At 54.1% G+C, this 25363-nt stretch overlaps 1 protein-coding gene across 1 annotated transcript in view; it reads right to left on the bottom strand.

Annotated features, from left to right (window-relative positions):
* Nucleotides 1–8089: 8089 nt before the first annotated feature.
* LOC105716766 (A disintegrin and metalloproteinase with thrombospondin motifs 2) overlaps nt 8090–25363 on the bottom strand; it is a 184108-nt gene continuing 166834 nt past the window's right edge. The window contains exons 6-11 of the mRNA XM_064376636.1: nt 16344–16500; nt 13062–13167; nt 12323–12466; nt 11782–11914; nt 9536–9654; nt 8090–8604 (exon numbers count right to left, since the gene is read on the bottom strand). Of these exons, the coding sequence (XP_064232706.1) occupies nt 8445–8604; nt 9536–9654; nt 11782–11914; nt 12323–12466; nt 13062–13167; nt 16344–16500 (819 nt within the window). The 3' untranslated portion in view covers nt 8090–8444. The remainder of the gene's footprint in view (nt 8605–9535; nt 9655–11781; nt 11915–12322; nt 12467–13061; nt 13168–16343; nt 16501–25363) is intronic.

Genomic DNA, 25363 nt, shown 5'->3' with positions numbered 1-25363 from the left:
TTTGTGTCCCCTCCAAAATTTATGTTGAAACTTGATTCCTAATGAGACAGTTTTAGGAGGTGAAGCCTTAAGGAGGTTGTTAGACCTTCAGGAGGTTATTAACCCTGGATGGGATTAGTGGATTTATAAAAGGGCCAGAGGGAGCCAGCTAGGCCCCTTTGTGCCCTTTAGTTCCTTCTGACTTGAGGACACATTGCCATTAAGCACATGAAAAGCAATGGAATAATTTTTCTTTATGACAATGAACTTTTTGAAGTCAGAGTTATTTCTCTTGATTTCATTGCCCTTTTTCTATTACTTTAGTTTCATATCCCATTAATTTTTATCTGAATTTTCTTTTCTTTCTTTAACAAATGAATTTGAAAATAATAAAAGAAGGTACTTTTAAATCAGAGTCTGTCATTTTTCCCTTATTTTGTAAAAACATTCTGGCCACTTTCAAAGGTTAAAACACTATATTATCTTTATTTTCAGACAAAATGATCTCCTATAAAGAAAATCCTAAAGAATCTCTTAAAAAACTTAGAGCTAACAAACAAATTGGGTGAGGTTGCAGGAAACAAGACCAATATACAAAAATCAATTGCATTTCTATGAACTAGTAATAAATGATTTAAAAATGAAATTAAGAAAATAACTCAATTTACAGTAGCACCAAAAAGGAGAAAAGAGCCTTAGGAATAAATCAAACAAAAGATGCAAAACATGTCCATTAAAAAGTACAATACATCACTGAAAGAAGTTAAAAATCTAAGTAAATGGAAAGACGTCTCAATGTTCATGGATCAGATTGTTCAAATGGAAATGCTTCCACATTGATCTATAGGTTCAACATAATTCCTATTCAAATGCAGACTAGAATTTTGCAAAATTGAGAAGCTGCTCCAAAAATTCATATGGAAAGTCATAGGTTGTAGAATAGCCAAAACAATACTGAAAGAAGAGCAAAGTGGAAAGACGCTTCCCCATTTTGAAGCTTGCTGTAAAACTACAATCATCAAGACAGCATGGCCCTGGCATAAGGACAAAGATACCAGTGGAATAGAATAAAAGTCTAGAACTAAGCCTTTACATTTGATCAGTTAATTCTTGACAATTCAATAGAAAAAGAATAGTCTCTTCAACGAATGGTTCTGAGACAACTGGATATCCATATGCAAAAGAATGACGTTGGATCTTTTCTTCACACTTACACAAAAATTAACTCAAAAATGGATCACAGATGTGAATATAAGAGCTGAAACTCTGAGAAGTAAACATAGGAGTAAATCTTCTTGACCTAAAAGTAATGTTTTCTCAGATACAACGCCAAAAGCACAAGTGAGAAAAGCAAGAAGAGATAAATTAGACTCATCAAAATTAAAACGTGTGCACGTCAGTGATGCTGCCGTGAAAGAGAAAAGACAACCCACGGAATGGGAGGAAGTATTTGCAGACCATATATCTGGCGAGTGGGATAAGGGACTTGTATGTAGAATAAATTAAGGACTCTTACAATTCAATAATAAAAATATAAATAACGAAAAATAAGCAAAGGATCTAAATAGACATTTATACAAAAAATATATGAAGATATATATAGAGAGAGAGATCACCATAGGTCACTAGGGAAATGCACATCAAAACCCCAATGAGACATCACTTCACATCCGCTAGGACTGGTATAACAAATACAACGATAAGTTTTGGGGAGGATATACAGAAATCTGAAGCATCATTGCTAGTTGGAATGTACAATGGGCTGCTTTGGGAAACTGGCAGTTTCTCAAAACATGGAGTTACCATAAAATCCAATGATTCCAGTTCTACATCCAAGAAAATGATACATGCACACAATACTTTGTACACAAATGTTCATTCGGTATTTCCTATCATAGCTGAAATGCCAAATGTCCATCAACTAATAAATGATGATACCCACACAGCGGGTTATTATTCAGCAACAGGAGGGAATGCAGTGCTGATGCACACTACCCCGGGGATGAGCCCTGTGAACATCGTGCCAAATGAAAGAGGCCAGGCACAAAAGGTCACGTGCTGTATGATTCCACTGATACAAAATGTCCAGAATTGGAAAATCTATCAGGACAGCAAGAGGATGAGTGGCTCTCTGCTGCTGGGCAAGGGTAAGATGGATTGGGGTGACCATGAGGGGTGTGGAACTTTTCAGAGTGACAAAAGTGTTCCAAAATTTGCTTGTTGTGATGGTTGTACAACTCTGTGAATACACTGAAAATCACTGAATTGTGCACTTTATTTTATTTATTTATTTTTGAGATGAAGTTTCACTCTTGTTGCCCAGGCTGGAGTGCAATGGCACAATCTTGGCTCACTGCAACCTCCACTTCCCGGTTCAAGTGATTCTCCTGCCTCAGCCTCCTGAGCGGCTGGGATTACAGGCACCCACCACACCTGGCTAATTTTTTATATTCTTAGTAGAGATGGGATTTCACCATGTTGGCCAGGCTGGTCTCAAGCTCCTGACCTCACCCTCCTCGGCCTCCCAAAGTGCTGATATTACAGGCGTGAGCCACCACGCCCAGCCTGTACACTTTAAAGGGGTGAATTTAAATATAAACCTCACCTTATTAAAGCTATTAGAGGGGAAAAAAAAAACCAAACAAGCAGGCAGCAGATGGAGTTGGCCAGCACCTGCCCTGGCATATTCAAGGAAATTCTTTTTTTCTTCTTTTTTTTTTTTTTAAATTATCAGTACTTTAAAGAAGCTATGGGTGACATCGTCTGAACACTCAGGATAATCAAATTTGGAGGAGATGCTCTCTGGTTTCCATCCTTGATGTGGATTTCAGAGCATTTCAAGTTTTCTCCGTGGGAGCTTGGCTTTAAGGCACTCTGGATGAGCAACACTCAGTAACGGTTGCCATGAATGCCCTCTCTGCAGTGGAAGCATTTGCAGCTTCCTGGCGTCTTTGATGTTGTCAACATTTCATGTCAAATCAGAAAGATGTCTGAACCACTTTCCCATGTGTTCATCAGATTCACTTCTCTTCATTAATGAGACTGTCAAATGCTCCAAAGCCTGTTAACTTCTTTGATACGTGTCTCTTCCTCCTGATGAGCGACTGCTTCTGGTTTCATATAAAACCTTTCTTTTTTGGTGACAATGAGCTTTTTGAAGTCGGAGTTTTTTTTTTCCTTGCTCATTTTCTACTCCTTTAGTTTCATATGCCATTAATTTGTATCTGCGTTTTCTTTCCTTTCTTTAGTAAATAAATTTGAAAATGATAAAAGGTATATTTTATACATACACCCAAATCAGAGTCTGTCATTTCTCCCTTATTTTGTTGAAACATTCCCAAGCCACTTTCAAAATGGCAGTGAAAACAGTGTGCTAAGACTTAATCAACATTTCTGCATCTCGTTTCATTGAGGTTTCTCTTCTGTCTCTGAAATTTTTTAGAGCCCATCATTTATTGTCATCATATGTGGTGAGACTAGGCCAGCTTTTATTTATTTATGTTTTATTTATTTTATTTATTTTTTTGAGACGGAGTCTCACTCTGTCACCCAGGCTGGAGTGCAGTGGTGTGATCTTGACTCCCTGCAACCTCCACCTCCCGTGTTCAAGTGATTCTCTTGCCTCAGCCTCCCCAGTAGCTGGGACTATAGGCATGCGTCACCACGCCTGGCTAATTTTGTGTTTTTAGTAGAGATGGGGTTTCACCATGTTGGCCAGGCTGGTCTCGAACTCCTGACCTCAAGTGATCTGCCCACCTTGGTCTCCGAAAATGCTGGGATTATAGGTGTGAGCCACCATGCCCAGTCAAGCCCAGCTTTTAAACAAGCAGACCATCCTGTTACACTTGGGCTTTCTAAAGAAATATCCATGCTGGATCTGCGTTTAAAGTACTCCATCTATAAAACAAACCTAAAATGAAAACAAACTACTGCCCATATAGAAGTAGTCACAACCTCAGGTACCGCTGAGGCACTTTTTCCTCCAAAGATCTGAGGGGAACGGCCAGCACACAGCCCGTATTCTGCAATGACCCTACATGAGTTGGAACAGCAGTGCGGCAAGTATTTCTGGAAGCTATTATTATACCTGGACAGACACAATAATTTAACTCTACTTGTAAGAGACAGAATCATGGCAGTAAGCCGAAAAATATGCCCCCAATCCATTTTCTCTGTAGCCAAAGCAGCAAAATGCCCATGGCCATTTAATGTGAGAGTTAGGAATGAAAAGAGAACTGGTCTTAATCAAGTATGGTGAAAATAGCTTATTTTCGCAAAATTTACAAAAACATGTGACCATGTGAACACATGGCTTGGCCCCTCCCAGGGCCTTGGAAGGGGCTTATGTGAGCAAGGGGCCCCGAAGCGTAAGCATCAGAAGCTACTTTGACTTCAGCATCAGAAGGTGAATTGACTTCCGCTCCCCGCTCAAAGCCCCCGCTGCAGCAGGATGAGACCAAGCCCTGTGGCTGGCATCAAAGACTCGGTAGGACTGGCCTCTACTTATCCCTCAGTGTCACCTCCCCCCAGGACACCAGCACTGCAGCGCTGATTGCTCTGAAAGGACCCCACTCTCTTCCCCCACTGTTCCTGTGCACGCCTCCACTTCCTTCTCAACACACACCTGGCGCAGTGGACCCCCGTGCTGTGCCCCTCAGACCCCTCTTCAGGACCAAGTCATTTATTCCTCAAGTTGTGGAGTGTGTTGGCTGCTTGTGGCTCACAGCTGAGCCCCCAGACCAGAGTCATGCCCCTTTCCCAGGGAACAGCCATTGCCAGTAACTGGTCAGGGTTGGGGTTCAAGCATTGCCTCGACTGGGCCAACTCTGAAAGGCCAGCCCGGCTCTGAGCTGCACGTGGGGTTGGCTGAGCCCTCTGCTGAGGCTGCATCCCTGTGCAGCGCCTCACTCTCCCCATCGTGCTGGCCCTGGAATTCCAGAGCACACTCCGGAGTTCCTGCAATCCCACCTCTGTGTCCGAGGTCGTTTCTGTGCTCCTGTGTCCACTCCTGAGCTGCTCCCCTCCGGCGCTTCCTTCCTGGTTCTCCTCACTCTGGCAAGCCTTGCCTAGTGCCCACCTCTGCCCACATCTTCCCTTCCTTTCCAGCAAAGGCCCCTCACCCTCATGCCTTGCTAAAACTTTCCCAGGCCTGCCTTTGTGGCAGCCTGAGCCACATGGGGACTGCAGGGCCGCCACTCTGTGGATTCTCCCTCCCAGAGGGAAGGAGGTACTGTGGGCAGGTGGTCAAAGGCTCCTCCCCTCAGGCTGGGCCAACAGGAACTGGCTGGGTCAGGCAGGCCTGGCTCCCTGCCACCGGGAGATCTTGGCCATTTCCTTCTTGGGGATGGTTACCTCATCTCTTTCCCCAAAAGCTCCTTTCATTCAACCATGGAGGGGAGGGGAAGAACTCGCAGAAATGCTGGCTGGCAACCCCCTCAGCGGGTGGTGCAGGCGGGGCTTGCAGGCGAAGAGGGGCCCAGGTAAGGGGGTGCAGTGGCCTGAGTGCGTGCATCCCCCAAATTCATATGGTGAAGCCCAAACCCCCAATGTGATGGTATTAGAAGCTGGGGCCTTTGAAAAGTGTTAGGTCATGTCCCTCATGAGTGGAATTGATGTCCGCATGAGAGACCTGAGAGAGAGAGATGCCCTCTTTCCCTGCCATGCGAGGGGACCATGAGAAGATGGCCATCCGCAGGCCAGGAAGAGGGTCCTCCCAGAAACCAACCTTGCCGGCACCCCGACCTTGGACTTCCTAGCCTCCAGAACCGGGAGTTACAAAGCTGTGTTGTGTAAGCCACCCAGTCTGTGGCATTTTTGTTAGAGCAGCCGAAGCTGAGGAAGACGGAGTGGGGGTGCCATCCTGGCACCGCTGAAGGCTGCAGCCTGGGGCAGACTCTAAGTCACTGGTGGCCGCAGGAACCAGGAGCCAGGAGGATGGAAGGGGCCACACTGTGGTCCCCCTGTCCCAGCTGGGTGAGCCGGTGCCTAACCTGGAAATGGAGGCTGGGCATGACCACTCACGGTGCCCCCCGGGGTCTGCAGTGTAGGGGACCACCCCTGGGGCGGACCTGGATACAAATGTGTAGAAAGGAGCAGGAAGACAAAACAGTGCAGAAAGAGAAAAAGTCACCCCAGTTCCACCACAGATGTCACTCCTCTGAAGTGCTAGCTTTCTTCCAGCTGGACAACCATGAGCACTGAGCAGTGATTGCTCTGAACGAAGACTTTCATCCTCTGATCTCTCACCCGTTATCAGAAGAGAAGCACATTTAATGTTATTAACATGCTCTATAAACATATGCTTAAATGCTTACAAGTATTCCATCCCCTAGAGAGACTTCAGCATTTAAAGGGAAAAGTCATGTATGCTCAACGAATTTGGAGCCCATCGTATGGGGAAATGAATGAATGAATGAGCAAATGAATCTAGAGCTGAGGTGATGCGGAGCTTCCTCTGCCTAGTTCTGTGGCCTATTGCCCATTTCTTTTTTAATCCAAGAGGAACAAGCTCACTTCTCCCCTCTCAGCCAAACCAGCCCGCCTAACACACTGGGTTCCATGGGAAGGGACCCCTCGTCCCCGCCCCCACCCTGGCCCCATCTCTCACTACCCTGGTCCTCTGCTTCAACTCATGGAGGCCAAGGCTCTGAACCCAGAGGCACCGTAGCATCCCCACCTTCCCGTGCCCACAGGCCCAGGGCTGGCAGCGGACAGGCGGTACGGCCCCACAGCAGAGGGTGGGGGCGGCTGGCCTGCAGGCTCTGAGGCTTTTCTCCCAGCCACCTCCGTGTCAAGCATCTAGAGACAGGTCTCTCTAGGAAATGGTGGCAGCAGGAAACCGTAGGTGAGGGAGGCCACGAGGGGAGGTGCTGCAGCCCAGCAGGAGCTCCCAGTCAGCCGCCGCCAATGGAGCCTGAGCTCTCCACAGCCCCCGCCCGGTGTCTGGGGATGCAGAGGGACAGCCCCGTCCCGGAGCCACTTTCGGCAGGCAACCTGCCACTTCTCCAGCCCAGCCAGGCTTTGCCTTGCTCTCTCCTTGCCCCTTTGGCTTCCCTTGCAGGAAAAGGTGGGAGAGAGGATGATTGCTTTCCAGATGTAAAATCCCAACGCAAGGAAATAGTGATGCATAGGACATGGAAACATACAGACCCACGTTCAGGGATCCTGACGGCTGCCCAGGAGGAGCCCCTCTTCCATGTTCCCCTAACACCCCCACACCAAACCCTGATCTGGGTCGTTTCAACCTGTGCTCTTCGGATACCAGGGGAGGCTGAGCAGAGCCCCAGCTCTGCCCCTCGGTCAGCACAACTATTCTTTAATGCATAAAAGGCAATTTCATTTACTGGGCTAAATGCGGAGGATCCTACCATCAAAAACAGTGAAGGGCTGTGGCCAGGTCAGTGGTCTCTGTGAGGAGGGGACACTTTGGTTGCATCTGTCCACTGCCCTCACCAGATTGCCTCCCACCACTTCTGCCTTGCAGGAGAAGCAGGGGGCAATCAGCTGGGATGCCCGCCAGCCATACACCCACATGTGGGAGCCCCACCTGCTCCTGCTCCCTGGGCCAGCGTGCCTGTGCGGAGCCCGCCTCCCATCCCTCTTCCCCCTCCCTGACTGTGGTGGGTGGGGTGGGCAGGGAGCCATGCTTAGCTGGTCTCATTCTCCAACTCAGCTTCTCCTGAGCTCCCCCTGGGGTCACAGCAGATGTTCTGCCCCTTGTACATCTGCAGCAGATGTACTCCTTCTGCTGAACTCCTGTGGGAAGGGGGCTAGCTAGGTGGTTCTGGCCTCACCAGGCCCCCAGCGAGTTACCAACAACAGCCCATTTCCGACTTCTAACCCTTCATTAAGTCTGAGCACATCTTAAAAACACCAATTCCCAGGTCTTCAAACAAACCTCATACACAAATGTTCACTGCAGCATGACTCACAATGGCCAAAAGGTGAAAACTACCCAAATGTCCCTCTGCGGAGGAACGGATACACCATATGTGCACATCCACACGCCGGGAGGTTATTCAGCGATGGAGAGGAAGGCAGCGCGGATGGAGGCCGCACAGGATGACCCTCGGAAACATTCTGCTCAGTGAAGTGAGTCAGACACAAAAGGCCACATATACATGATTCCGTTTATATGAAATTCTGGAATAGGCAACTCCAGAGACAGAAAGCAGATTGGTACTTGTTAGGGGATGGGGCGAGGAGGGACGGAAGGAGTGACCGATAAGTGAGGTGTCCTTTTTGCAGCGATGAAAAGCTCTGGGACTGGATAGTGGTGATGGTCGCCCAATATTGTGACTGTACTAAATGCCACTGAATTGTGCCCTTCATTTTTGTTTTTATTTTTTGAGACGGGGTCTTGCTCTGTCACCCAGGTTGGAGTGCAGTGACGTGATCTAAGCTCACTGCAACCTCTGCCTCTGGCTCAAGCGATTCTCATGCCTCAGCTTCCCAAGTAGCTGTGATTACAGGCTCCTGCCACCATGCCCAGCTAATTTTTGTATTTTTAGTAGACAGGTTTTCGCCATGTTAACCGGGCTGGTCTTGAACTCCTGATCTCCGGCGATCGACTCGCCTCGGCCTCCCAAAGTGCTGGGATAACAGGCATGAGCCACCATGCCTGGCCTGAATTGTGCACTTTAAAATGGTTCAGAGAGTGAATTTTATGTTATGCGAATTTTACCATAGTTTTAAAAAGAAAACTGAAAACAATGATTGGGTCCTGCCCCAAACAAACGTCTTCAGGGATGGGCCTGGGAATTGGTTTCTTTCAGAAGCTCCACCAGGGACTAAAATTAGGCAGCTGGCCCAGTCCTGAGCCAAAGACTTCCATCAAGGTCCAGACAATGTGGGGGCATTCTAGGCCTGGCTGGGATGTGCACTCCCCACTCCCTCCCTGCCCTGCAGGGCCAGTGTAGTCTCCACCGGGTTGAGCCCTGCTGGGCAGCGATCCAGGCTTAGCTCATCTGCATATCCCAGCGCCCTAGCAAGTGACTGGCTGAGGAGTGGGTGTGTGATTTCATCTGAACAAATGAGAACCAGGTCTGGAGTTCAGGGAGGACCACAGGGAAGAAGCCCTTCTTTCAAGGGTCCCCAGAGGGTATGAAATGGGCCTGGGGCAGTCATCCAGTGACCTTGAAGGACAAGCATGCCCAATAGGGACAAACACTGAGGTCCTGAGGATAGAAAGGCTGAGCCTCATGCTGGGCCTGAAGACCCTAATGCTGGCCTCAAGGTGAGGTGACCCACAGTGCCCAGGGGTGACCGAAGGCTGCCAGGACCCCAGAAACTGCTCCTCAGGGGGGGAGTCCTGAGTGCAGGGCTTGAAGCACCGTGAGGATTTCTCACAAGCCAGATATGCTCCAGCATCAGAAGCGCAGGGTGGAGAAAGCTCTGGTGTATGGAGTGTGAGGGGTAATTTGAAACTAGAAAGGAGAGGGCAGCAGAGGTCCCTGAGAGGGCCCCCTGCCCCCACTTCAGGGCCTGGCCCTGGTAACCTGGGCACCTAAGATTCCAGTCCTCTGCCCTGCTGCCCTCGAAGAGCCCTTGGTCCTGCCTCACCTTGCCAGGCGCACACATGGTCCCGTCCAAGGGGGGCCCCTTCTTGGTCTTGCAAAAGTAGGGATTGTCAGGGTGGCTGCACCACAGCTGCTTGCAGGGATCAAAGGTCCGGAACTGGAAGACAGCATCACAGCTTGCCAGGGACCTCCCACCTCAGGGACCTCCCACCACAGGCACCTCCCACCTCAGGCACCTCCCACCACAGGCACCTCCCACCTCAGGCACCTCCCACCTCAGGCACCTCCCACCTCAGGGACCTCCCACCTCAGGCACCTCCCACCTCAGGGACCTCCCACCTCAGGGACCTCCCACCTCAGGCACCTCCCACCACAGGCACCTCCCACCACAGGCACCTCCCACCTCAGGGACCTCCCACCTCAGACACCTCCCACCTCAGACACCTCCCACCACAGGCACCTCCCACCTCAGGCACCTCCCACCTCAGGCACCTCCCACCTCAGGGACCTCCCACCTCAGGGACCTCCCACCTCAGGCACCTCCCACCTCAGGCACCTCCCACCTCAGGGACCTCCCACCTCAGACACCTCCCACCACAGGCACCTCCCACCACAGGCACCTCCCACCTCAGGGACCTCCCACCTCAGGGACCTCCCACCTCAGGGACCTCCCACCACAGGCACCTCCCACCTCAGGCACCTCCCACCTCAGGGACCTCCCACCTCAGACACCTCCCACCACAGGCACCTCCCACCACAGGCACCTCCCACCTCAGGGACCTCCCACCTCAGGGACCTCCCACCTCAGGGACCTCCCACCTCAGACACCTCCCACCACAGGCACCTCCCACCTCAGGCACCTCCCACCTCAGGCACCTCCCACATCAGGGACCTCCCACCACAGGCACCTCCCACCTCAGGCACCCCCCACCTCAGGGACCTCCCACCTCAGGGACCTCCCACCTCAGGCACCTCCCACCACAGGCACCTCCCACCTCAGGCACCTCCCACCTCAGGCACCTCCCACCTCAGGGACCTCCCACCTCAGGGACCTCCCACCTCAGGCACATCCCACCTCAGGCACCTCCCACCTCAGGCACCTCCCAGGGGTGCCACCTGCACACCCCCCGGGTCCTGTAACCCGAGATGCCCCAGTGGGACTGGCCCGTGACTGGCCTATGTGGCTGGTGGGTGTCGTGATTCTGGGGCAGTTAGGACCTTGCCCGTACAGTGTGGGGGTGGCAGTGTCCCTGAACATGGCCGGGCTCCTCGCCTCTAGCCTTTGGAGGTTGCACTCCTCAGGCAGCCTGGCAGGCAGCTGGGCCCTGGGTGCCAGCCTGAGGCTAGTGGGTACCTACGGACCCTTTGCTGTGGATTCCCCTCCTAAACCCTGGCAAAGCCCTCCCCCCACCACCACAGGTCCACCCTCTCTGCAGCCTCGGCCTCCGTCCCCTGGACTTCACAGTCCTCTTCCCTGGCCTTTCTACTTCCTGTCCTGAGAGCACTTCCTGCAGGATGTCCCTGAGGGACCGGCTGAAGCTCAGGTGTGGTCCTGAGGCTCCCCATCGCCATGAGAATCGAGTCCACTGCGCTCCTTAGGCAGTCATGGAAGGAGTTAGTCCTCCTGTATGGTACTCGAGTCCACCACTTGCTTGCTGTGTGGATTTAGGCAGGTTACCTAGCCTCTCTGGGCCTCCATTTCCTCATCTGTAAAATGGGACTCCTCTGCTTCCTTCCTTCATGCAGCAGAGGGGCGCATTCAGACGCTCACGGACACTGAGCGCCACTGCACGGCCTCCGTGCTGATGCCCGGTTCCTCTGACGGCTCGGCCCTGGCATTCGGCCCTGGAGGGCAGCGAGCGCTTCTATGCGTGCCGTGCTCTTCTCCAGGCCTCTGCGTCGGTGGCCCTCCCTTCCCAAACGCCCTCTCCTTCCACTTAGCCTGCAGGCCTCCCTTCGTCCTTGGAAGCCCTCCTGACCTCTGCAGGCTGACACAAAGGCCTGGCCAGGCTCTCACTGCCCCTGACTGACGCCCTGGTCACAGCCCTGTCACCCGTGTACCTCCTGCCCAGGACCACATCTGGGCCTGCCAGGTGGGCCCAGGGTGCCCAGGCGGTGAGGAGTGGTGGGTGCTGAGGGAGACACCGCCACTCTGGCGGGCTGGCAGGCTGCTCTGTCCTTGCTACGCTGGGCCCGTCCTCACAATGTCCCAGGAGCTGCCCCTACACCAGCCGGCCTCCCCCAGGCCTGGGAGGGGTCCCCGATGCGGGGCTGCCACACTCACCGCCGTGCACATCATGTAGCCCAGGCCGAAGTCAAAGCGGCACTGCTCGTTCATGGAGTAATGCAGCCCCGGGAGCTGGGGCAGTGCCGGCCAGTCGTGGGCGAAGGGGTCATCCCGCAGGCAGTCATAGGAGCTGTGGGGGACACACAGCAGCCTTTAGCAAGGCTGACCACCCGTTCCTGAGGTCCCTGCTGGAGCTGCCACAGCAGCCCCACCTGCATATCCCGGCCCCTGGCTGTGCTGCCTCAGTTTCCCTGCTGCATCTCTTGTCCTTGGTGTAACATACCCGGACCTGGCTTGTGCAGACCCCAGGGTGGCTGCCTTGCCCACCTGCCGTTCAAGGACAGACCCCTGACAATGGATTCTCCTCCAGACACCAGGCTCCCCTCACAGGTGTGCCCTCTCTGCTCCCCTGCACACAGGCTAGAGGACCCGAGGTTGGAGGGCTCTGGCTGGACCCTGGTGCACGGGGACTTGCACCCTCCCAGAGCTGAGCCCAGGGACTGAGGGGTCGCCCTCGGGGGACGTGGGCAGTACTCACTGCAGGTAGCGGCTCAGCTCCTGCTGGCTGCAGCGGGACCAGTGGAAGCGGTGGAAGGCGGCCTGCACCAGGGGTGCCATGATGCTGCCCAGCCGCACCTCGTCGCCGCAGCGGTTGCCCTGTCCGTCATGCTCCATGCCCAGCCTGTGAGGGACGAGGCAGCTCGCTGAATCCCACCCAGCCCCGATGATAGGAGGGTGCCCCATCCCTCCTCCACGGGCCTCCCCTGACCTTGGCCCACCCTGAGCCAGGTGGCACCTACTGTCTACCTGCTGCACTTTGAAAGCTGAGGCACTCTGGGGAGACAGCGGCCAGTGGGCAGTCTCCCAGGTATCCTGTCCCCAAGAGGGACATGCACACCTGGTGGAACCGGGGCTTCCCTGCCTCCAGCTTTCTAACCCGGGGGAGCCACCCTCCAAACCTCCGAGCCTCCTCTATGACATGGGGTAGAGCCCACCTGCCGGGGGCTTGGATGGGCTAAAGGGGCAAGGTCCCCAGCTCTAGCTGGCCCAGAGCCGCTGCTCAGTCTGCAGGTGAGCCCTTCCTCCTCTGATTGATTCCTTCTGCAGAAAGTGGGCCTCGGGCCAGTACTGCCCAGCACTGGGAAGACAGAAGACCACGCCCCAAAGTGGCTTTCACACAGGGTGTGTCCCCTTAAGGCACAGAGGGAAAGTGGGCAGCCAGAGTTGGGGAGCCTAGGGTGGCCCCTCTGCGCCCCACCCTTCCCCAGGCCACTTACACGTGGCCAGTCTCATGGGCCACCACGAACGCTGAGGAGAAGCCATCCTCATGGTTCAGAGTGCAGCTGCGGACCGGGTGGCACATGCCAGTGACGGGAGCATAGCCTGGGAGAAGACAAGGGGTGGCTCCAGATGCTGCCATAGCATGGATGGGAAGGTGAGGCCTGGCATATCTCCCAGGCGCTGCTTCTCCTCAAGGCCACAGTAGCCCCTGTCCAAGAGGCAACTGCCATAACAGACAGGCCTGTGACATCTGACTGGATGCAGGCCCCCAGCCCATCCCCACCCAAGCCCCATGGCCGTTCTGCCTGTAATGGTCACACTGCAGCTGGAGGCCTCTGCTTAGTCAGACATCACCTGCCATGGCTTGCCTGGCACCTCAGTAGTTTCCTGCCCGATGTTCTCTTTCTCCCAGCCTGCCCCTGACCTGTGCCTGCCTCACTGAGTGGCCCCGAGCAGCACCTGCTTCCATACTTCTCTGCTAGAGGCATCCTGCCCCTCGTCTGCCCGGCATCACACCCTCCAAGCCCATTTCCTCGGGATGGGGGTTTCCTGGGTCTCCCCTTGTTTCTCTGGGTTCCTTGAGACCCTAGCTAGACAGCTAGACCTGTTTTCATAATGCCACAGGAGACTGCAAAGCTGTTCAGCCGATGTGCCATGCCACGCTGCAAAATCTCCCAGCAGGGCACTGGCTGGTGTGAACTGAGAAGTCAGAGCTGCCGCAGAAGGTGAGGCCAGTGGCCCATGACAGCCCAGGGCCAGTGGGAGGGTGGCAGAAGTTCATGACGCTGAGACCCCACATCAAACTGAGGAAGAGAGAGAATGAGGCCTGATCATTTCCCCAGCTCTTGTCTCAGCAGAGGGAGGCGGCTTGGACAGGATTGGGAAGTGTCTACAGGGCTGTGGGTGCCACACGAGGTCTCTGCTTGTACCCCTGGGAGTCTTCCGAGAGGCTTGCCAAGCACGGAGCCCCGACTTTCAGAATCCCAACATGCCCTCACTCCTGCCGTGCCCCATTGAGAGGCCCTGAGGCCAGGTGTTCCATAGAGAAGGGAAGGAGGGCCACTGGGAACCGGGGTGAGCTGGTGGTGCACGCTTCTAAAAACAGAACCGTGGTGATCTAGCCCTTGTCTTTTCCTGTTGTAATAAACAGGAAAATCTGCATTTTTTGCTCTGCAGATTTTAAGGCAAGTGTTGAGTCTGTGTGCCAGAGTAGAACGCTGCGATCTCCTCTTTGTCCTTTGCATGTAAGGTTTGCATCGGCATCTGCCTCTGTGGGAGGGATTTTCATTCATCCTACTTAGCACTACAGGAGCCTGCGAGATTTGAAAGCGTTTCTTTATGTTTTTCTTTGTTTCCTTCCCTCTTATTTTATTTTGTGACTGTTTTCTCTCTCTGAATCTTATTAGATAGAGCACACCTTCTGGACGGACCATATGTCTCCTAACTTTTCTCTCATGTTAATCTTTTTCTCTTTTGCTTCCACTGGGAGATGCCCTTGACTTTTTATTTCGGCTTTCGAATATTTCACTTTCCCCATGCTCTCCATAATTTTACACAAATGCTTTGTTGTCCTCTGACTCTTCATAGCAACCCCTTCTGGGTTGATGGATATATTTTCTCGAACATTCTGGGAATGCGACTTTTCAAAACATGCTTTCCTTGTCTCTAAATTATCTTGATTTTCCCTAGAGCCAGTTTTCAAACTTTTTGTTTTGCTCTGCATCTCGATCCATCTTTTTCATGCTGTAAGGATTTCTTGTGTTTTGATTTTTAAAAATATCTGGTAACCCTTGGCTGTTCTTTCAAAAAAAAATTTTTTTTGAGACAAAGTCTCGCTCTGCTGCCCAGGCTGGAGCACAGTGGCACAATCTCGGCTCACTGCAACCTCCGCCTCCCAGGTTCAAGCAATTCTCCTGCCTCTGTCTCCTGAGTAGCTGGGACGACAGGCGCCTGCCACTACACCAGGCTAATTTTTACATTTTTTGTAGAGACCGGGTTTCACCATGTTGGCCAGGCTGGTCTCGAACTTCTGACCTCAGGTGATCCGCCTGCCTCAGCCTCCCAAAGTGCTGAGATTACAGGCATGAGCCGCCGCACCCAAGCCCCTTTCACATTTTTAAATGAGGGATCAGGCCACTTAATATAAAAGCGGTGTGGGTTTCCTCTCCTGGGGGATAGCTCTGCTCCCCATTAGGGCCCTCCCCCAAGCCCCCGGAGCGCTCTCATCACGGGCTGAGGGCAGCACCTGGCTGCACGGCGTTTGATGGGGAGCTATCCAGCCTCACCCAGACATGGTACTTCCAGTCTAGTCTTTTTAACTGCATGCTATTACGTGTGTTTTGGTATCTCATTGTGGTTTCATTTTCTTTCCTTTTTTTTTTTTAAGACAAGGCTTCACTCTGTCGCCCAGGCTGGAGTGCAGTGGTGTGATCATAGCTCACCTCCTGGACTCAAACGATCCTCCCACCTCAGCCTCCCAAGTGTCCAGGACCACGGCGCGTGCCACCGCGCCCAGCCTCATTGTCTCAGTTGCATTTCTGTAATGTCGGCTGAGGTTGAGTGCCTTTTCATATGTTTATTGCTCATTCATATTTTGTTAAGAGCCTGGTAAAGTCTCCTGCCCATTTTCCGACTGGATTGTCTTTATTAACCTCGCCATTATTTATAGGAGTTCTTCATATACCTCAGATATAAGTCCTTTTTGAGATATATGTATAATAACTATTTCCCCCAGTGGATTAGTAGTGACTTTAGTGTACAAGCTTTAAAAATGTGCTACTATTTATCAGTTTTTTCCACTGTTTGTATTTTTTTTTGTCTCTTTTAAGAGAAAAAGTCCCTTACTCCAAGAACATGGAGCTTTCTGCCTGTGTTACCTTCTTTCACGGTTTTGCGTTTCTTATTTAGATCTAAAATCCATGTGAGATGCTCTCTGCCTCTAGAGCGAGTGGAGGTGACAGGCCTCCTTTCTTTCCAAATTGTTTTCATACCATTTGTTAGACTGTTTTCTTCCTCTTCTCTGAAATGTCACTTTTGTGACACATAATTCAAGTGCCCCTGTGTGCATAGGTTCAGTTCGGGACACTGTATTCTGTTCCAATGATGTATTTGTCAGCCCTTGCGCTGACCCACACCCTCGCCCAGCTGAGGTGGCCACAGCCTTCCTTGCCCTGACACTCTTCCCTGGGCTGGGCCAAGGCTGCTGGGGGCCCCTCGCAGGACCAGGGCCTCATTTCCAGCTTCACGCCTCTCTGTGGCCCTGCAGGGGTGAGGCTCACCTTGCATGCCAGAAGGCCCAAAGTCCTGCCGTGTGAGGAAGATGGCATGATCGTGGTATTCATCGTGGTCCGTGTCTGGCTTCTGCTGGAGGTAGGCCCAGCGGCAGACATTCTCCAGACTCTGAGAGGGGTTCCCAATCTCGATGAGGCTCATGGACTGCAGGGGGATGGAGAGAAATGGAAGAGAGAGGTTGGTGCCTGGTGGGCTAGTGGGGGGCTGAGCAGGCTGGAGTGTTCACAGCCCCATCCACTGGGAGCCTGGTCGAGGTGGCACAGAGGCTGTGCCAGGTCCCTCTGAGGACCTGCTCCCACCGGGCTCCATTCTTCTACATGGAAGAAAAGGCTGCCCAGTCACACTCACCTGTGTGAGTTTCCACACAAAATCACTGCAGTTTTCAGGTGAGATATGGAAGCCAAGCTCTAGGTCGTCTAAGGCCCCACATAGTCCAGAAGTCCCTGTGTTTGTTCTATGAGGCATCTGTTCTGTGCAAGTCCTTGACAGAAGGCAAATGCCATGTGGACTTCACCCCAAAGAGCTCACAGTTCTGGGAGGGCCCGTGGCAGGGGAGACGGAAGTCCCAGTGTGATGTGGAAGCCCAGAGGCAGGAGATCACTTTACGTGACCCTTGTATAAAGGCACTCGCAGAAACCAACACGATGGAGGAAAAGAAACTGCGACTGCCGTTACGTTGGTACAAAAGTCATTGCGGTTTTTGCCATTAAAGTATGGTGACGGCTTTGGACCAGCCTAATAGAAAAACAGCTGTATCAAGAACAGGGGCATACACAGATTATTCCCACAGGAACCACGCATGGGAGCCACTGGGAACCATCCCATTCCACTTTGTATCAGGATGCAAGCCTAACAGCCAGGGTGGCCTCGGGACTGAGTGTCCTGCACACTCTCTCTGCTTTATGGTATCAGCAGCCACTCTCATTTAGACATCAGGACTAAGAAGGCTGTCCTGGCCAAGTCTTTAAGGAGGAGTCAGGAGTCCAGCCAGAAAGACATATCCCAGTATCAGTACCAGAGGAAGGAATGAGGCCATCAGGTGGGACAGAGCTGCGGGCAGGAGCCAGGCTGGGGCAGGCTGGGGGCGTGTAGGGAGGTCCCCTGTCCTAGTGTGTGGGCTCGTGCGGAGTGCTGGGAGGATGCTAGAAGCCCAAGCGCCTATAGGAACAAGGCAGGTGACAAGTCAATGAGGCAGGCTGGTTGCAGGAAAAGTAACTCCATCTTGAGTTTTCCCAGTTTTGAAGGAGAAAGGGTACAGAGGAATATTTCCTTATTAATATAAAGTGGGGGGTGATAAGGAGTGGCGAGGACTGTGGCAAACCCAGGGGCCCACGCACAGCTGGAGGAAGCGACATCCACCCAGTGCCGGCAGGACCAGAGGCCTGGAGCCGCCGGCTCGGATTTCTCAGGTCAATCCTGAAGTCTGGGTTTTACAGACACCTACCTAATAGTAAGCACTGGCTCGAATTAAAATTAGTCACGCAGACAAAACAACGCATCCCCCATCACAGCCTTATTCCAGAACCCGGGAGTAAGAGCCCTGCGGTGGCCTCTTCTCCACGTCCCTGCAGACTGAATCCACGCTGGCCAACCACCTGTCTCCTCCCAGATGCTGGCTTCTGTGGTTCAGCCCGGGTTCCCAGCCCCTCTTAGCAGCCAAAGTGATCTTGCTGCTGCGGCAAGATAGTTTATTGAAATATTGATTTGTGTTTTTGCTCCTGCCTCACTTTGTTCTTGGTCCATTCCAAGAAGGCCGCTCTCGTTCTCCAACCCCAAGGGGGTGGGGCTGCAGGGTCCAGAGCTAAAGGGGTCTGGGACCCCCTTCTGGCTTTGGGGTTTTGAGGCAACTCCCTGAGGGAGGGGCAGAGGGGAGGGCTGCAGGGTATGGGCACAGGGAGAGGAGGCTGCACTGCGGCCAGGGGAGGCTTGGAGGCAGGATTTTGGAAGACATGCCAGTGTGCTAGAGCCTGGGAGCCTGGGTCCCGGAAGGGGCACTCTCAGGCGTAGAGAAGAGGTTTATGTCACTGTCCAGGCAACCTGGGACTCAACCTGCCACTGTGGTCTGAACTGACAAGCCACGGAGCTGCTTGTATTTCCTTTCTCTCTGCCAATATCCCAAGAGTTCCAAGGTCCCGGCCTATCTCTGATGGGCACAGAGGAGCCTGGGGGCAGAGATCTTGTCCTTGCTGGGTCTGGAGCATTCAAGGGCTCTGGGTATCCATGATGCCCAGACATTGACCTTGTGCCCAGCGGCCAGGGCAAGGTCCATGTGTATTCTTAAAAAAAGCCCTTTGGGCCAGTGAGGAGAGAGTGGGGATGGAAGCAGACAACGTGGTGCTGAGATGCATGGAGGTGTGGCTGGTACTGTGTCAGGAGTGTCAGGACCTGGTGGCAGGAGCTGAGAGGTATCAGGGCTGCAGGGTGGGAACAATGAAGGAAAAATGGCACCAGTCTCCGGCTTCAGGGGTTGGTGGCAAGGCAGAGGAGGAGGTCTGGGAAGGGGACTCCATGCTCCAGAGCAAGAGCGTGGGGTCCGTAGTGCATGAAACATGGTCGCGGCCATGTCTTTCCTGGCCAGCTTGCTCATTTGAAAGAGCTGGGCCGTTTTGCCTTGGGAGCTCTCCCGCTTCTGGGGGTACAGCCCTGGCGGGTGTTCAGTCCACGTGCTATGTGCCGAGACCCAAGCCTTGGCCGGGACCCAAGTTAGGCCCACGGAGCACAGGTGTGAAAGGACTGAAATCCAGCTGAAGTGGGCAAAACAACCACCTGCAAGCCCCTGCCCACACACCCAGAGCCCCTTCCCTCCACCCACTGCTCCCACCCCACGAGAGCGACTGGCAGCCTTCCCTTGGGTTCTGCGTGCCTCTAAGGACTCCTCACAGAAACTGACGTCCAGGCAGAGACACTGGGGCAGCTGGACAGGTCTAGGGCCCAGGAGAGAAGTCTGGGTTGGCTGTGGACAGGGCAAGGCCCTCGCTACTAGAGGCAGTCAGAACCCAAGGGATGAGTCAAGCTCAGGCCTCTCTGCTGGGACCTCTAGCATAGGACACTGTCCTGACATGCAGGAAGCTTCCCCTGTGGGTCACTCGGGCTCCAGTGGGACCACCCGCTGGGATGTGACCTCCTTTGCTCCTCTGCCACCTGGCCTCGATGCAGGAGGCCAGATGGGTCCCTGCTGCCTGGGGCACCCCAGCCCCCACCATCCCGACCCCTTGCTATGTATCAAGCGTGAGAACTGTGCTTCCTCTGAGCGGAGGAAACACATCTATTTCTCACATATGGATCTCCTCCAGAAATGAGGGAGGCTGCATTGCTTGTTTCAACTGAGGATTCTTACAGCTCACCCTTGTCATCTGCGTCCCTCCCAGTTCTGAATGCACCTGACTCCCAGCTGCCTGCTCGAGGTCAGCTCTGCATGGCTCCTCTAGGAAAGTCTGTCTGTGTGACCCCCTGCTCCTGGCTGTGCTGAGGTGGGGACTAGGAGTGAGCCCCTTGGGCCATAGCGTTCCTGGAGAGAGGCACGCCAGGCTGTGCAAGAGGGTGGCTGCCAGACCAGCCAGGGACTTCACAGGGCAGCCACTCCTCTCCCAGAGGCAGCCACGGGCACCCGCCCTCCAGAGCAGGGGGCAGTGGATGGTGCTGCGTGACCGTGGACAGACATTTCTACACCCTGGGGCTGCATGGTAGCTGCAGGGTTCACCTCCTGAGTGAGGCAGGGCCTCTGGGGACAGACTCTTTACCATGGGACAGCTCCCAGAACTCCCAGCCCCAGGCTGGGGGCCCCACTAGAGCCAGGCCTGAGAAGCCTGCAGTCTGGGGCTGTGGATGGAGTCCAGGGGCCCACCCAGCCCAGGAGGCAGGAGGAGTCCTGTGTGGGCTGACCCTGTCCGGAAGCATGGAAACAGATGGGCTTCCTAGGAGGCTGACTGGGCCCTCCACAGGGGCCTCAGGGCAGTGGTCATCTCTCAAGGAGGGCTCTGCCACCCCTGTTTGGATGTGACATCTACCACTGCAGACATGGGCTCTCAATGGGGCTCCACTGCCTGAGTGCTTTGGGGCCCTGGCCCAGGCTGACCTCTCCCTTGTGCAGGGTCCTCCTTGGCCATCATGAGCGCCCACCTAGGTCCACATGGAGACCCTCCTTGCTATGCTGGTTCACCGACCTGCCCAGATGCAGGAGGCAGACACTTGTCTGGGTCCCCGGGGCCCTCCCGGAGCAGCAGGTGGCAGGAGGGGGCTGGTCCCAAGAAGGATAGTGATCCCCCCAGGTTTAACCTGTTTGGCTCCCCTGGCCCGGGCTGGAAGGGGTCTGAGGACATGCATGGAAGGCCCGGTGTTCCCACCACGAGGTGGAGAGGGCAGATCTGAGGGCCTTAAGGAGGCAAGGGCTTGATGCCCTCACCTTGGGTCAGGAGGTCACTTTGCTGAACAGGATTTCTGGCCAGGGCAAGGATGAGGGAACAATGCGGGTCCCTGAATCTCAGGCCCAGCCTGCAGGGCTCTGGGCAGCCTCACCGGCTCAGGGAACAGCCAGGAGCTTAAGGGGCCTACGGGGGGCTTGGGTGGGTAGGTGGGCTGTGTCCAGCTCCAAGCCCCAGTCCCCATCCTTGCTGCGTGACCCTCACTCTGAGCTGCCTGCCTGGTCCCCTGTCCTTGGTGTGGTCAGTCACCTGCCAGATGGGGCACCTACTGGGATGTGCCTGTTGCTGTTGCTGTTGCTGGCCTCTGAGTCACTAAAGCCCAAGCTCCTTGAGGGCCGGGCGGATGCCAGGCCGTCTGTGCCCCAGCTCTGGCCCATGCCTGCCCTCAGTAGCCCCGCTCCTCCCTTCACGGAGCAATCCCAGCTTCTGCTCTCCATGCCAGGATGAGGCAGCGAGTGCGGCCAGAGGGCCTTGGCTGCTGTGACGGGGAGGGAACGCAGGAACGAGCGAATGAACACGAGCAGCCTCCGGGGCCAGGCTGGACAGGGAGGGAGGGGCCCGCTGTGGGGGCGTTCCCAGGAGACCTGGGGAGGTGAGCGAAGAGGGCTGTCCCGGCAGGTGCTGCCCCCAATAAGAAGTTACTGTCCTCAGGGAGCGCCCCGCTGGGCTCAGGCCTGGCACATAACATCAACTTAAATTTCCTACCTTCCGGATGACAAACTGCGTTTCAGACAACTGAAGGGACGCGCCGAAGTCCCACGGCTAGAAAGAAGTGGGGGAGCCGCCCTCTGCGCGGGGCGCAAGGCAAAGGAAGGGCGGGGCCCGGGTGGCCACCAGGTGGCGCTGCCGCCGCGAGAACGGCGACCCCGGCAGGGGACGCGCCCTGCGCCCAGGCTGGGCGGCTGCACCGGGGCTCCGGGAACCCCAGCGGTCCCGAGACAGCCTCTGGGGTCTCACCCTAAATAAATCCATCAGGACCTAGGCAAAAAGTTCTATTCCAGTCGTTGCTCTCCGACATTTCCATTGTTTGCTCTGGAATGAGCTGAATTATTTAAGCTCTTCCCTCCTTCAGTCAAGGAGACGTGGGAGGACACCGGTTTGGGGATCCGCAGCCTGGAGGCCATCTCCGTTGGAACCAACCGCGCCTGCCGGGAGGCTCTGCCTGCTGGGCAAGGGGCGCCCAACCAGCCCCCCAGGCTGCTACCCGACCAAGGCTCACCCGGGCCACCGCGAGTGGCAGGTGCGGTCACCCGGATGGCTCCGCTCCTGGACAAGAGAGCTTACTTGTCCCTACCTACAAAACAGGCACAACTGCAGCTCCAAGCTCGGAGCTGGGGCCTTCCGCGGTGACAGTTCAGGCAGGGTGCAGTTAGCGCCCACAAGTGTTTCTTGGCCTCGTCTCTGCCGTGCTGATACCTATGGGGCATGACACCAGTCCCTGGGACAATGGCCTACCCGCAGCCAGCCCCAAGGGGATGTGGCTTCAGCAAAGCTTCTCAACTGCCCCATCCCAGAGGGGGCCCCTGCCTCAGACCAGCCTCCCAAATAGGTACAGGACAGGACGGGGGGTGCAGGGTGGGGGTTGGCTTCAGGTGAGCAGAACACATTTCTCAACCTCAGCACTCCAGACATTTGGGGCCAGATAATTCTCTGCTGGGTGGCGGGGTGCGCTGTGCATGGTGAGATGTTGAGTGCATCCCTGGGCTCTCCTTGCCAGAACCCAGTGGAACTCTCCCCCTAGTCGTGACAACCAAAAGTCTTTCCAGACACTGTCAAATGTCCCCTGGGTGGGGGGAGGGATGGCAAAGTCACTCTCGATTAGGAGCGACTGACCTTCAGGGGTGCAGGGCAAGGAACCTGAAGCTGGTGCTCCTGACCTGCCGGGATCACAGAGTCCAGCCCCTCCTCCCAGAGCAGTGTGGCCCCAGGCAGGCCGCTCACCCCCTGGAGCCAGGATCCTCACTGTTAAATGGGGATGATCACAGCGACTACTCCATGGAGATGCTGTGGGGGTGAGGGCATGAAGGCACGTAAAGGGCTTCAGACAGTGCCCGTCCCGGAAGAGGCTCTACAGTCACCTGCATGAACGCCTCTATGATTGTCGTCATTTCTGTTGTGTGCTGCGGTTTCACAGACCTCCTCTGACTGGGGAAACTAAGGCTCTGTGATGTTAAATTGCTCACCAAAGGCCCCACAATATGGACAAAGCCAGAAAGTATGGCAGGGACGGCGCTCCAGCCTCCCTGCTCCGTGAGCACATGTTCTACCATGCCACCCAGCTGAGTGCAACGTGGGCCCCCCCAAGGCTGGAGGTCTCCTGTTCCAGGCAGGGCTTACAGATCAAATCTCATCACGACAGGGAACCACAACAAGAGTGGGGGCAGGAGGTGCACGCCTCATTTCTCTGCCAGAACTCCACATCGTTCCAGCATTTTGTTTCCAGCCATCCTCCCCAAAGCCTGGGAAGCTATTCCCAGAGAGAGCCAAGCTGCCAGAACAGGATTCTCAACTTGAGCCTTCCCAGGCATGAGCCAGCGCAGGCCTGTGGGGAGCCAGTAGAGAGGGGCCTCTGCTAGAATCTGAATGTGTGTTCCCCACATTTGAAAGGTTGAAACCTGAGAGCCAGTGTTATAGTATTAGGAACTGTGGCCTTTGGGAGGTCATTAGGTCATGAGAGTGGAGTCTCCAGAAATGAGATTAGCGCCCTTACAAAAGAAGCCTGGGAGCCTGTTCACCCTTCCGTCATGCAGGGGCATCGCTAGAAGGCGCTGTCCAGGAGGAATGGGTCCTTATTACACATCAGTTCTGCTGGCGTCCCGCTCTTGGACTTCCCAGTCCCCAGAACAGTGAGGAATGCATTTCCATTGGTTATAAATTACTCAGCTAAGGTATTTTTGTTACTGCAGCCCAAACAGACTAAGACACCTCCCAGCGGCAGTGTCCAGCCCTACTGCCTCCTAGTTCTCTGGACTGAGGTAGTTCTGGGTCGGGAGGTGGATTGAGGACGATGAGGGTGGGCCATCATGCCTTGAACCCCTATCAGGTTGGGGGTTGGGACCCAGATGCTCAGGAGAATAGGGGGCTGTCCCTAGGGTGAGGCAGGGAGTATGCTTCCCCACCTAACCCCTGTGCCAGATCTCAGGGCTGCTTACCGGGGTCCTGATGCATCCTCCCCAGACCCTCACTCCCTGGCCTTCCTATGCCATGGCTGGGCCACTGTAAATCCCCTACCCTACAGGTGGGTGGGTGAGCACCATCAAGCCCTTGCACCCAGCACCTCTCTTTTCTTGCTTTCCACTAAGAGACTCACATGCAGAATTTCTCAGACCTTTCACCTCCAATGCTGAAAAATTCCAACAAATACTCCACACTTTGTCTTGACCTGGTATTTTATAACAAGACACCTTATGTCCTTTTCTGACGGTCCCCAAGTCTCTGATTTCCATTTGCTTTGATTTTCATCATCCTAGGAAATATTTAAAATGAGAACAGTTGAGTAGCTTTGGTACCTTCTCAAAAAAATCAATTGAAAAGCCAGTTGCTATGCAACCTCGAGCGTTGCCGATGCTCTGCTCCCTGGCTGGTGGCATATTGTATAAAATAAGATCATCTCTTTTCTTCCGCTTTTTTTTTTTTTAAGAAATGGAGAAAATGTTGTTTTAGGAAAAACTTGAGATAACTCAGAGGCTCCTCATGAGCTAGAAGACAAACAACATGTCACTCAAAGAAGTGCTACCAATTTTATCCCCACTGGAGCCTGGTAAGGCCTGGGGGACAGGCAATGGGGGAGCAGCAGGCGGGGAGCTGGTCTATTTCTGTCACAATTTGGGATGAATAACAGAAACCGAATACCTGGGGCACTTTCTGCCCGAGTCTGGGTCATGGTCTCACAAAACCTTGGGAGGCACAGCTCAGCCCCCTCCTGGCTGCAGTCCCCTTGGTTGTGCCTTGCTAAAATTCCTCCGAGGGGGGGCCTCATTCCTTGACAGGAAGCCTGGGTTTCCGTGAAGAGCAGCTCATCAGAATTCATCCTCACCATGTGCCAAACTTCGTCCCCAGAGCCCCATTGAGAAGCCCTGGCTGTGCTTCTCTGTGAGAAAGCGGAGCCCGTTCCCTTGGCCACAGATGCTGGGCCTTTTGCCCCCCAGATCTTGGCTGGGAAGTCCCCCTCCTGGCCGCTCCATCCATGGTCGCCTATCGCCTGCCACCCCGCTGTATCCCTCGCTGATGCTCACCACTCTGTTGCTATCTTGTCTACTGCTCTGCAGTCTGGACATAAGGCTCCTCTCCCCGCCTCGTTCATGCACCTCCCTGGATTAAACATCACCTGCTCGGAAGGCCAGAGGCTCTGGGCTAGCCGGATGCTTTGGGGGCACCAGGATACATCTCCTCCCGTGACCACCACATACCTCGGAGACCTGAAAACAGGGCCTCCCCCAGTGCTATGTAAGGGAGTCTGCGCCTGATAGACACAAACTGGTCCAGTCCACAGTGAGATAAGTACAGAAACTAGAAAGTTTTATAGCAATTGGATGGGTTGAGTTTATGACCACAGAATTTAATAATAAAAATCCAGAGCTAGGGTT

This window comes from Aotus nancymaae, unplaced genomic scaffold (assembly GCF_030222135.1).
Source record: "Aotus nancymaae isolate 86718 unplaced genomic scaffold, 86718_ANA_hifiasm-v0.15.2.pri h1tg000015l_1, whole genome shotgun sequence".
Lineage (NCBI taxonomy): Eukaryota > Metazoa > Chordata > Mammalia > Primates > Aotidae > Aotus > Aotus nancymaae.
Note: the sequence above shows the minus strand (reverse complement) of the source record. Positions and strands in the feature narration are given on the sequence as shown.